The sequence below is a fragment of the Nomascus leucogenys genome, chromosome 21 (genome assembly GCF_006542625.1).
Source record: "Nomascus leucogenys isolate Asia chromosome 21, Asia_NLE_v1, whole genome shotgun sequence".
In the NCBI taxonomy this organism is placed as follows: Eukaryota; Metazoa; Chordata; class Mammalia; order Primates; family Hylobatidae; genus Nomascus; species Nomascus leucogenys.
The window spans coordinates 22,971,796-22,985,721 of record NC_044401.1 but is presented as its reverse complement, the minus strand read 5'-3'; the positions used below and the strand labels follow the sequence as shown (position 1 = coordinate 22,985,721).

The window sequence follows — 13,926 nt, the reverse complement described above, 5'->3', positions numbered from 1 at the left end:
CTAGCAAGATGATAGCTTTTAACCTTGCATATCAATATATTTATTAGATATAAATGATATAAATACACCAAATGAAAGACAGATTGTCAGGTTGAATGCAAAAGCAAAATCTAACTATAAATTTTTGAGAATACTTTTAATATAAAGATATAGATTAGTTAGAATTAAAAGAATGAAGAAAGATATATGATGCAAACACTAATAAAAAAAAGCTGAGGTGGTTATCAAACAAAATAGACTTCAGAACAAGAAATATTACCAGAGATAAAGAGAGACATTGCAAATTAATAAAGATCACTACAGACCAAATGAACTTGATAAAGGTATACAGGACTTTTCATTTAACAGCTAAAAATACACATTTTTTACAAGTGCAAAAGAACATACTTTAGGATAGCTCCCATATTAGGTCAAAAAACAAGCCTTAACAAATTTAAGAAGATTAAATCATATCAAGTGTCTTTTAAAACCACAATGTAATGAAACAAGTAATTAATAAAAAGAAAATTCAGAACTTCACAAATATGTGGAAACAAGAACTACCACTGAACCAAAAAGGATATCAAGAGAGAATTTTAAAAAAATATTTTAAAAACAAACTAGCCTGAAGTCAACAGAATAAAGGAAATAATAAAGATCAAGGACAAACTAATAAAATAGAGACTAGAAAAACAATATAAAATATCAGCAAAAAAGTTTATTTTCTGAGAAGACAAATGAAATCAACATAGCTTTAGCTAATCTAAGACACAAAAAGAGAAGACTCAAATTTTAAAAAATGAGAAATGAAAGAAGAGACATTTCAACTGATACCACAGAAAAAAAGATCACAACAGACTATGACCAATTATTTGTTAACAAATTGGATAATTGAAAATAAATGGATAAATTTCTAAAAAATGCACAACTTACCAAGACTAAATCATGAATAAATTAAAGCAATAATGAATTAAAGATAAAATCAGTAAAACAATCCCATAAAAGAAAAACGCAGGGCCTGATGATTTCACTGCTGAATTATGCCAAAAATTTAAATAAGAATGAATACCAATTTTTCTCAACTCTTTCAAACAATTGAGGAGAAAGGACCAACACTTCAAAACACATTATACAAGTTCTGTGTCACTCTGATTCCGAAGCCAGACAAGCACACTGCAGGAAAATGAAAATACAGGCCAATATCCTTTATGAAATTGCAAAATAGATGCAAAAATCCTCAACAAAATGCAAGCAAACAAAATTCAGCAGCACAATATAAAGATCATTCACCATAACGAAGTGGGATTTAGCCATATGATGCAAGGATGCTTCAAAATACGTAAATCAAATAATATGATATACCATATTAACAGAATAAAAGGAAAAATCATATAATCATCTCAGTAGATGCAGAAGTATTTGACAAAATTTAACATTCTTTCATGAAATTCCTCTCAAAAAACTGGAGGTAGAAGGAATGCACAACAACACAATGAAATCCATATATAAAAAGCACACAGATAACATCACACAAACTGAAAGTTTTTAACCTAAAATGAGGAACAAGACAAGAATGCCTATTCTCACCAATTCCACTCAATATATTACTGGAAGTCCTAGCCAGAACAATTAGACAAGAAAATAAAATAAAAGGCATCCACATTAGGAAGAAAGAAGTTAAATGGTCTCCCTCTGCAGATGACATAATCTTATATATACAAAAACCCCAAAATTTTTACCCCAAAACTGCTAGAAATTATTTTAAAATTCAGTAAAATTGCAGGATACAAAACCAGAATACAAAAAGCAATTTAATTTCTTTATATGAACAATAATCTACAAGAAAAAGAAATCAAGAAAACAATTCTTTTATGACAGCATCAAAAAAAGAATAAAATACTTAGAAATAAATTGATTAAATAAATTAAATTTTGATAGCAACAAAAAGAATAAAATAGTTAGAAATAAATTTAATAAGAGGAAAAAATTTGTACACCAAAAACTAAATATTGCTGACATAAATTGAAAACAGAAATAAAGGGAAAGACAACTCATTTTCATGTATTGAAAGAACAATTATTGTTAAAATGCCTATACTATCCAAAGTGATCTACAGATTTCATGCAATTCTTGTCATAATTTCAATGATATTTATAAAGAAAGAGAAAAAAAATCCTAAAATTTGATTCGAACCCAAAATGACCACAAATAGCCAAAGCAATCTTGAGCAAAAACAGAGTCATAGGCATCACACTACCTGATTTCAAAATCTACTACCAGGCTAAAATAAAATGGCATTTATCTGTTGTACTGTCATAAAAACAGGCACACAGGCCAGAACTGAGAAGTTGGAAATAAATTTGCAAATTTTTGACAAAGGGCAAAGCACACACATACACACACACAATGGAAAAAAGATAGTCTCTTCAATAAATGTTGTTTGGAAAACTGTATATCCACTTGCAGAAAAATACAATTAGACCCTCATCTCACAACACATACAAAAATCAACTCAAAGGGGATTAAAAATTTAAATATGAGACCTGGGATTAAAGATTTAAATGTAAGACCTGAAGTGGTAAAAATACTGGAAGAAAACATAGGGAGAAATGTCCTGACATTGGTCTGGGCAGTGATTTTTTGGATATGACTCCCAAATCGTAGCTAACAAAAATGAAAACAGACAAGTGGGATTACATCAAACTAAAAAGGTTTTGCGCAGCACAGGAAATAATCAAGAGTGAAGAGACAACCTAAAAATGGGAGAAAATATTTGCAGAGCATACATCTGATAAGGTGTAACATCCAAAATATATAAGAAAGTCAAACAATTCAATAACAAGAAAACACATAACCTGATTTTAAAAATGGGCAAAGGACTTGAACAGACATTTCTCAAAAGACATGCAAATGGCCAAAAACTACATAAAAACAATGCTCAACATTACTAATCATTAGAGAAATGCAAGTTAAACCAGAATGAGATATCGTCTCATGCCTGTTAGAATGGCTATTATCAAAAAGATGAAAGATAACAAACACTGGTAAAAATGTGAGAAAAGGGAAGCATTGTATAGTGTTGCTGGGAATGTAAATTAGTAAAGCTATCATGGAAAACCGTATGCATATACCTAAAAAAACTACAAACAGAACTACCATGTGACCCAGTAATCTCACTACTGGGTATACATTCAAAGGATATAGAATCATATGTTAAAGAGATATTAGCATTTCTATGTTAATTGCAGCATTGCTCACAACAGCCAAGATATGCAATCAACTTAAGCACTCATCCACAGATGAATAGAGAAACTGTGGCATATATACACAATAGAATATTATTCTGTCTCAAAAAAAGGAAATCCTGTAATTTTGGCAACATGGATAAACCTGTAGGCCATTATGTTAAGTGAAATAAGCCAGGGACAGAAAAACAAATATCACATGTTCTCACTTACATGTGGAATCTGAAAAAATTGAACTAAAAAATGTGGAGAGTAAAATAGTGGTTACTGGAGGCTGGAGATAAGGAGATTGAAGAGATACTGGTTAAAGAATACCAAATTTCTGTTGGACAGGAGGAATAAATTCAAGAGATCAATTGTGCATTGCAATGATTATAGTTAGTAACAATATATTATATACTTGAAAATTCCTAAGAAATTAGATTTTAAGTGTTCTCATCACAAAAAAAATGTTATATGGGGTAATGTATATGTTAATTAGCTTAATTTAGACATTTTACAATGTATACATATATCAAAACATCACATGAAAGCAAAAGGTTGGGAGCCACAGAGCCAATGGTATAGACCTCACTCCTAGTCTGAGGGCCTGAAAATGAGGCACATAAAGGACAGTGGAAAAACAATATCTCTGCTCAATCAGTCAGGAAGAAAGCAAATTCAAATTCAATCTTCCTCTGCCTTTTAGTTCCATTTGAGCCCAAAACAGATTGGATAATTCTCACCCTCATTGGGGAGTGCCATCTGCTTTACTCAGACCACTAATTCAAATGTTAATATCTATTGGAAACCTAAAGACACCCAGAGATAATGTTTAACCAGATATCTGGGAATCCCCTGGCCAAGTCAAGGCAACACAGAGAGATCCATTGCAAGTCTCCCTATTGACAACTTGGCACCCACAAGCATCTTCTTAAACCACAGTAAATGACTGAATAAATACAAAAATGTCATAATTCTGACTAGCATAATGAAACTATCCTGCATACAACCCACCGAATACTTCCAGAAGAGGACATTAAGTCTTTAGGTATTTTTTACTCTCCTTGAACGCTGGAAAGTGAAATTGCCAGATGTAAAATCAGCAGTACTTAAAAACTATGACATAAAAATATATTTTATGTTACATGGTAAAGGACTATGAGAAGAAAGAAAACAAAGATATTTTCTATGTATGTACAAGTGTATACAAACACATATTAATAACAAAAAAGGAGGAAATGCTCCTGACAATTATAGTCTTCATTTATTATTATTCTTGATAAAACTGGGTTAGTATTAGCCTTACCTGGATTAGGTTATTGAAGTTTCTTAATGACCTTAATCACAAGAACTGATAATACTGAGAGATCCCTTAAGGGAGCTTCTGTATTACAGACATACTCTTCTTTACCTCTGCTGTGGAGAAGTAGCCCAAATTCTCCTTGGTTGTCAGTATTGATCACTGCAATCAGCATAGTCATTTGTTTATTTGCCTGTTGATTCAGAGGAATAAAGACACCAAAGTGGCCTGGTGGCAGTCTTAACTTCCAGCTCAACAGAATCACCATTGTATCTCCTAGTATAAATATTCTCCTTTTGGGGCTAAGACTTTTAGGAGAGAAGAGGATAAGAGTGCATTAACAAGGAGCAAAATTTTCTAGTGAGTCATTAGAGGTGGTGAATGGTCCTACTCTCATTTCCACCATTTCCATTTCTGGACCCATGAATCCAGCTCACAAGAGAAGTAGCAACATATGTTGAATGTGAACCCAGATAATATATGGCATTCTGCAGAACCTTGCTCCAGCCCTGCAAATTATTACCACCTAGTTGGTGCTGTAAATGAGTCCTCAAAAAGTCATTTCACTATTCTATTCTACTGGCTGTTTCAGGATGGTAGGGAACATAGTAACACAGTAAGACTAGTGAATTCCATGAACTTGGTCCCATTGCTCCAATTCATTTGCTGTGAAGTGAGTTCCTTAATTACGAGGTATGTTGTGTGGAATACCATGACAGTCAAGAAGAAACTGTATAGGTCCATGGATGGTAGCTTCAACAGAAGCATTGTGTATAGAGAAGACATTTCTGTATCCAGAAGACATTCTGTATCCTGAGTAAGTATCTATTACACTAGGAACAAAACACTGCTACTTTCATGATAGAAGCAGTCCAGTGTAATCAACTTGACATCTAGTTTAATGATTACTGACTGGGGACTCAGTGTTGGCTCCTTTCACTGGTTGATTGAGCACCTTGCAGTGGCCGTAGATAGGTTGGCTTTAGTAATTGGAAATCCACGTAGCTAAGCCCAGGCAAACCTCCATCACTATCACTACAGCCACTTGAAGCCAACTGGAATCATAGAATGGGTCATTCTATCCTCTTGATTATTAAAATTCTCAAGAGGATATGCTCGTGAACATCCACATGAGCTACAAACACTGTATTTAGTCCATTTGTGCTGCTATAGCAGTATACCACAGAGAGTAATTTACAGGAAACAAAAATGTACTTTTTCAGAGTTCTGGAGGGTAGGAGGTCAAAGATCAAGATGTCAATATGTCATCAGATTGGATTTTCTGGTGAGGTCTGGGATCTGCTTCCAAAATAGACCCTTCTTGTGGCATCCTCTGGAGGTGGAGAAACACTGCATCCTTATATGGTCAAGGTGGAAGGGAAAGCAAACTGAAGCCTCTTTTATAAGGTCCTTAATACCATTGAAAATGGAAGGATCCCTCATGACGTAATTACCTCTTAAATTTACAAGCTTTAGGAGGTAATTAAAAAGTTACTATCACATTGGTTGTTAAGTTTCAATATCTTAATTTTGGAGGTAAAACAAACAATAGCATACGGCTCATGGCCTCCCAAAATTCATGTCCTTTTCATATGCAGAATACATTAAATTCTATCCCAATAGCCCCAAAAGTTTTAACTCATTTCAGCATCAACTCAAAAGTCTAAAGTCTCATCAAGATATCAACAAAATCAGGTATGAGTAAGACTTAAAGGTATGTTTCATTCTGAGGCAAATTACTTTCTAGCTATAAGCTTTTGAAATCAAATAAGTTACATGCTTTCAAAATACGTGATGGGACAAGCACAGAACAAATATTTCAATTCCAAAACAGAGAAATAGAAAAGAAGGAAGAACAGGTCTCAAGTAAGTCCAAAACCCAACAGTACAAACAACATTAAATCATAAGGCTTCAGGATACCCTTGATGTTATGTCTCACTTTCCAAATACACCGTGTTAGGGGTTGCATCAATAAGGCTCCTGGTTCCTTGCTTCTTTGGCTTCTTTGAGTGCGTGCTACACCGCAGCTCCTATGGATTGCAGTCCAGTGCCTGTAGTTCTCCCAGGATGCCATTGTAGCTACTAGCTATACAGGTCTGAGGTCTTTTAGCAACTCTGTTTCCACAGATATACTGAAAATTGCCCCACTTGGGAGTTTGTGTGGTGGCTCTGCCCCTGTGACAGGTCTCTGCTTGGGTGTTCAGATTATCTGAGGCATCCTCTGAAACCTAGGTGGAGAAATCCATGTGTCCATTCCGATTGCCTGTGAATTAGCATCACATGGATGTCACCAAGGCTTACCAATTCTGCACTCTGGGGCAGTAGCTTGAGCTGCAGGTGGGCCCAACCTGAGACACAACTCACCTGGCAAAGGAGTTCTGTGTCATAATGGAGACAGCAGAGACTTGAGGTGGCCCTGGGTGGTGAGTCCCAAGTTCCCCTCAAGGTCCTGGCACTCTGGGACTGTAATACACGTGGCAGGCTTGAAGATCTCTGAAATACCTTTGGAGTCATTTTCCCATTGTCTTGATGAATAGCACTTGGTTTTCTTCTCTTTATATTAATATCGTGATCAAATGGTTACTTGGCCACACCATTGACTTTCTTTTTGAAACATATTTTATTATTTTTTACATGGCCAGGCTGAAAATTTTCCAAATCTTTACATTCTCCTTCCCTTTTGATTACAAATTCCATCTTTTAGTAGCTCCTCTCTCCTTGCATTTTACTATAAGCCATTAAGAGAAGCCATGCAGCACCCTCAACACTTTGCTGCTTATCAATTTTTTCTGCCAAATATTATAATTCATTGCACTTAAGATTTGCCTTCCACGAAATCCTAAGACACAGACACAATTCAGCCAAGTTCTTTGCCACTTTATAACAAGGAGAGTATTTCCTCTAATTTCCAATAAGATAGTCCTCATTTCCATCTAAGACATCATCAGAATATTTTTATCATCCATATTTCTACCCACATTCTGTTCATGACCACTCTGGTAATCTCTAAGAAGGATGAGGCTTTCCCTACCACTCTTCTCTTGTGAATCCTAACCATACTCGTCCTTAATGCTTCATTCCTGAAAAATACAGGCTTTTTCCATCATTCACTTCAAAACTGCTATAGCCTCTACTCATTACCCCTTTCCAAGACACTTCCACACTTCAGGTATTTGTTATAGGAACACTACACTTCTTGGTACCTATTTCTGTCTTGGCCTATTTGTGCTGCTATAACAGAATGCCAGAGACTAAATATTTATAAGTGATGAAAATTTATTTTATTATAGCTCTAGGAGCTGGTATTTTCAACATGCTGACAGGTTTGGATGTCTGGTAGGGGTCCCGTCCCTGCTTCTAAGATGGTGCCTTGAAAGCTCTGCTGGAGGAGAGGAACAGTGTGTTCTCACATGGTGAAAGGCAGAAGAGCAAGGAAACTGAAGGCTGTGGGAAACCTTTTTTATAAGGGCTTTAAGCCCATTAAAAAGGAAAGAAGCCCTTATGACCTAAGCACCTACTAAAGGCCCCACCTCTTAATACTGTCACATTGGCCATTGTTTCAACACCTGAACTGTGGAGGGGAAACATTCAAACCATAGCAGATATCTATATAATTTATACCCAGTTAGAGACATCTCTTCAAGCACCTTCTCTCAAATATCCTTTTCACCAGTATTTTAATTATGCTCCTTCCAAGTCCCTGATCATCCAGCTTAACCATTAGCCATAGCCCATAAATTGATACATAATCACACATTTATTCATTTCTCCTTTAAAGCAAATTGGACAACCAAGTACATCAGTTAGGATTTTTCTAACTGGGAGGATTTCCCTTCACCACTGTCCTTCAGAAATGTCCCAGAAAGGAGCTATAGTGCTTCAGCCACCTACTTTGGGCAGTGCCTGAATATGGTGCACAACCATCTGTATCCAGGTCTGAGTCTTGTCTTCCACTGTCAATTGATTGTAAGAAACTCCCTATGAAGCTATTGCTGAAGGCTTGCAGAAACAAGGCAGTGTAGCAGAAATAGGGACCATGAGCATTTGGACCACTTCTTCATATAATTTACCTTTGTGTTAGTCTGTTCTTGCGTTACTATAAAGAAATATCAGAGACTGGGTAATTTATAACAAAAAGAGGTTTAATGGACTCACAGTTGCACAGTCTGTACAGGGAACATGGTTGAGGTGGCCTCAGGAAACTTACAATCATGGGGGAAGGTGAAGGGGAAGCATGCATGTTATACATGTCCAGAGAAAGAGGAAGAGAGAGAAGGGAGGAGGTGCTACACACTTTTAAACAACCAGATCTCATAAGAACTCACTATCATGAGACCAGAAAGGGGGAAGTCCGCCCCTATGATCCAATCACCACTCAACTGGCCCCTCTCCAACATTGGGGATTGGAATTCAACATGAGATTTGGGTGGAGCAGCAAATCCAAACCATATCACCATCCATAATCCAAGTGCAGGCGATTTTATTTCTTTAATAAGTACTTTTACTGTCAAGAAAGGTACATGTCACTATTTAAATATGAAATATTAATATTACAAGTAAGTAAATTAGATTTTATTTTCTGAATGAATGCTCCTTAACATGTTATTCTGTTAATACTCTAAAGAAAATTCTGAACCTGCTATCGCCATTTTCAAAATCATTCAATAATACTTCATTGGTTTTTCTGTAAGTTGGAGTAAAGAACACATCCTTGAACTACCGGTCAAGGTCCCACCCATGCTGGCCTCCCTGAACACACCTGGTCCTTCCTGCTTCTCTCTTTGCATACCAGCCACATTTATTATTTGTTGTTTCTTCAATGATCAAGGCTCTCTAATAATCTAGGTCTTCCCATGATGAAGACCTGTTGAATGGCAAATGTCCACAGGCATTTCTTTGTTAAAAATAAAGGCTCTTGAGAGACCCACCCCAGAACTACTGAAACAGAATCTGCGTTTTGACAACATCACTAGGAAAGTCACAGGCATTATAGTTTGAGAAGCACAGACCTAGGACACCTGCCACTGGAAGCCACTTGCTGGCTTTGTTTTACATTTGCCCCTTGTCTTCTTCCTAGTAAAATTTCCCATCGGATTTTAACTTACAGTGGGGGATCTACATATATGTCTAAACTTTGCACGTCTGAAATTTGCATGAGAAGGACAATTGTATTTGAGGTTGCTCCCAAAGAGGATCTAGAACTTTGGCCTTATTAAAATTATGTTTTGGTTACCTCAAATAGGACTATACTAATTAAAGCACTAACAGTAAATTTTACATATGAACTAAAGTTTGAACAAATATGCCAGAAGTGTCATCCATGGTGGTAAATAGTAACATAAAGTGTTATTTCAATTGTTAAAACTAGAAGTGTCTACCATGAAATGATGTTTGTGATTCCAGAAGTTTGTAATGCCCTTGGGGACAACCTGAACTTACACTTGTGCAAATGCAAATGCCCATTAGAACAGCTTCAATTTGTCCTACAGGGAGTCCTCTGACACTCTTATGATAATTTCAGTTTTTCACTCCTTCCTCTTTTGGCAAAAGACCCCAGTTGCACAACTGGGTCATTTACATGCTCAAAGCATATTTAATAAACAACATTTTTCTATGCTTGGAAAAAGAAACCTTCAAAAAGAATGAATGTGCAATGAATGGCTACCTGTGTTATTGACATTGCTGTGCTACTGTATGTATTTTTTTTAGAAAGCACAACACGTTTAAAGGATATCCGCAATTTCCTTCAATATATGGGTAAGGAAGAAATAACTTCCCTAATTTTTATTATCATTCATAGAAATGTTGATAATGCCATTTAGTTCATTAAAATTTTAGATTGAGTAACAAGCTGTCATAATAGCAAGTCAGAAACTGGATGACTCTGAGTGGACTATTTTTATATTTTAGTTTTATAACTATAATGTGGATAAAGAGTTATAAGACTGAATTTTTCGTTTAATATTTTACTATTTTGTTAATCTTATTATGATGACTTTATATAAATTAGGGCATTAAACAACTAAAACTTGGTTTAAAGATTCAGATCATAATGATTCTTAGAACTATTTATTGGAATTATTTTTTTCTTTTTTCTCTTTTTTTTTTTTTTTGTTTTTGAGACAGAGTCTTACTCTGTCCCCCAGACTGGAATGCAGTGGCGCAATCTCGGCTCACTGCAAGCTCCGCCTCCTGGGTTCATGCCATTCTCCTGCCTCAGCCTCTCTGAGTAGCTGGGACTACAGGCGCCCGCCACCACGCCTGGCTAATTTTTTGTATTTTCAGTAGAGACGGGGTTTCACTGTGTTAGCCAGGATGGTCTCGATCTCCTGACCTCGTGGTCCGCCCACCTCGGCCTCCCAAAGTGCTGGGATTACAGGCTTGAGCCACCGCGCCTGGCCTGGAATTATTCTGATATAAATACCCATTCCTTTGAATTAACCACATTCTCCAATTAAAACTTCTAAGGTGAGTCACTAACATATTAACTCCTGTATCCCTATACTCATGTTTGGCAATAATTTGAGAGCTCACACTGTAAACGTTATCGATGTGAATAAAGGTTGCATTAAGTAGAGTCCTGGTATTTCGGCATTGGCTGCCTTGAAACCAATATCTTTTGTCCCTCTCTCCATATTCCAAATGTAGGATCAGTGTATTTAATTGGCCATCCTAGAACATGTCCCTTCACTTTAGATGTAAGAAAAATGGGAAAATGAGTTTCTAGTTCTTTTGGCAGTAGGTTACCTCTGACAGCCACTATGACTTCGATGGCAAAAAAGGAGATCACATCTTGGTCATTTACAGGACATATGTCCACTTTGTTACCTCCTTAATATAACTTGCTCAAGTTGATTTTCTTGCCATTCTTTTTGGTTCTTTTTTACTCTCCAAGGATACATCATTTTTAACTATGCCTTTGACTGCCTTTGACTACCACAATGAATCCAAGTAATCATTTCTATTGAGCTCTAACAGGCTCACATTACTGAGCCTATTAGCCATATTACACATCTAGTTGTTCAGATGATGCTCACTCCAAAAACTTGTCAGCACACCTGAGTTCTCAATGTTTAGTGTCCATCTTCGCAGTCACCAAGGGACTCCTCTCTCCTTCACTGACCACTTACTTCCTACAAAATATGTCACAGAATACTAGAGACTCTACATTCTGAATTCTTTAGAATCTATTTCTTTGTCTTACTGTCTCTTTCAATGTCATATCACACAAAGACTAGACATTTAACATGCATTTGAATCCCCTGGAGGGTATTTTCAAAATGCAGATCCCTAGACCTAATTCCTTAAATAACTTCTACATTAAAACCTCACAACCTATATTTTTCATAAAAACTCACTCAGATCATTTTTATGTGTAACGTGATTTGGGATTGCCTGGGCCTTACTCACAAGTTTCTAATTAATATCCCTGAGTCCAGTTTCCTCTTCTTGCAGCATATTTTCTACACTATCAAAAACTGAATTAAAAAAATATATTAGGATGTAATTTGCCATTTTTGGCACATGCTTATTGTATGAAGAATAAAGGTTAAGATTCTTCACATGGCATTTATTTTATTTATTTTTAATTCAGACCCTTCAAAAATCTTTCCTGTTGACATTGTATCATATGCCAGACACACGATTTTTCTACTGCATTCGATAGTGTCCATATAAGTGTAGTGCATACAGAGAATGCCTTTCCTTTTACCTAAATCTGTTAATTACTGCACACTTCCAAACCAAAATATATCATTTTTTCATTTCTTTATTGCAACAAATAGAGAATCATCAGCTATAGGACTGATCAAAAAATTGAGAGGGTTCTGATCATTTTAGGTTTTACTTCAACACCTCTTCCCGAGTGTCAACTCATAATGCCATTGCAAATGTTCCCTTTCATTTGTTGCATTTTATTTTAGAGGACATGCAGTGAGGACATGGAAGAGGAAAATGCAACATTGCTGAGAGAGTTTGTTCTCACAGGATTTTTGTATCAACCACACTGGAAAATACCCCTGTTCCTGGCATTCTTGGTAATATATCTCATCACCATCATGGGGAATCTTGGTCTGATTGCTGTCATCTGGAAAGACCCTCACCTTCATATCCCAATGTACTTACTCCTCGGGAATTTAGCTTTTGTCGATGCTTGGATAGCATCCACAGTGACCCCAAAGATGCTGATCACCTTCTTAGCTAAGAGTAAGATGATATCTCTCTCTGAATGCAAGATACAGTTGTTTTCGTTTGCAATCAGTGTAACCACGGAATGTTTTATCTTGGCAACAATGGCATATGATCGCTATGTAGCCATATGCAAACCTTTACTTTATCCAGCCATTATGACCAATGGACTGTGCATCCGGCTATTAATCTTGTCATACGTAGGTGGGCTTCTTCATGCTTTAATCCATGAAGGATTTTTATTCAGACTAACCTTCTGTAACTCCAACGTAGTACATCACATTTACTGTGACATTATCCCATTGTTTAAGATTTCTTGTACTGATTCTTCTATTAATTTTCTAATGCTTTTTATTTTCTCAGGTTCAATTCAGGTATTCAGCATTGTGACTATTCTTGTATCTTATACATTTGTTCTCTTCACAATCTTAAAAAAGAAGTCTGATAAAAGTGTAAGGAAAGCTTTTTCCACCTGTGGAGCCCATCTCTTCTCTGTCTCTTTATACTATGGACCTCTTCTCTTCATTTATGTGGGCTCTGCATCTCCACAAGCAGATGATCAAGATATGGTGGAGCCTCTATTCTACACGGTCATCATTCCTTTGTTAAATCCTATCATCTACAGTCTGAGAAATAAGCAAGTCATATATTCATTCACAAAAATGTTAAAAAGAAATGTTAAAGTTTCATACTAATATCTTTTCTCTATTTACTAAAATAGTCACGAAATTGTGCAAGTTAGAGGTACCTATGTTGTTTCCAGTGTTCAAACATTTCTGCAAGTATAACTGTCCTAGTACTTAATGACCTAACATTTTAGTACCTAAAGTTTATTAGGTACTAATAAATTAGTTTAAATTAAAATATTTCTATGTTACTCAAAAGCATTCAAGAAATTTTCATCGTGTTCATATAGTAATAGAATAATGATTGTAGAAAGCAAATAAAAATATTTAACAGTTTTGTATGTTATTTGATATGCATTTATAAATGCATTAAATGCTAAAATAGCCTAGTTTATCATATAAGGACTTGAGTATGATGGTTTTGATACTAATACTACTGAATTACCTGAGATGTCCATCATATTTAACCCATAACAGAGGCAGATTTGTTTTTGAATGAACAGAGGTAAGTCCCAATGATTCTGCCAACCATCAAGGTCTTCCATTTCGCTATATTAGGAAAGGGTGAATTCTATTTCTTGCAGGAAGTCAACTCGCAGGTCAAGT

The 13,926-nt window shown here is 35.8% G+C and overlaps 1 protein-coding gene across 1 annotated transcript; it reads left to right on the top strand.

Annotated features, from left to right (window-relative positions):
* The first annotated feature begins 12,396 nt into the window (after positions 1 to 12,396).
* LOC100606207 (olfactory receptor 5H1-like) lies at positions 12,397 to 13,389 on the top strand. Its single transcript, XM_012501003.2, is given in 1 exon segment — positions 12,397 to 13,389. A coding segment is annotated over 1 exon segment (993 nt).
* The last annotated feature ends 537 nt before the right edge of the window (positions 13,390 to 13,926 follow it).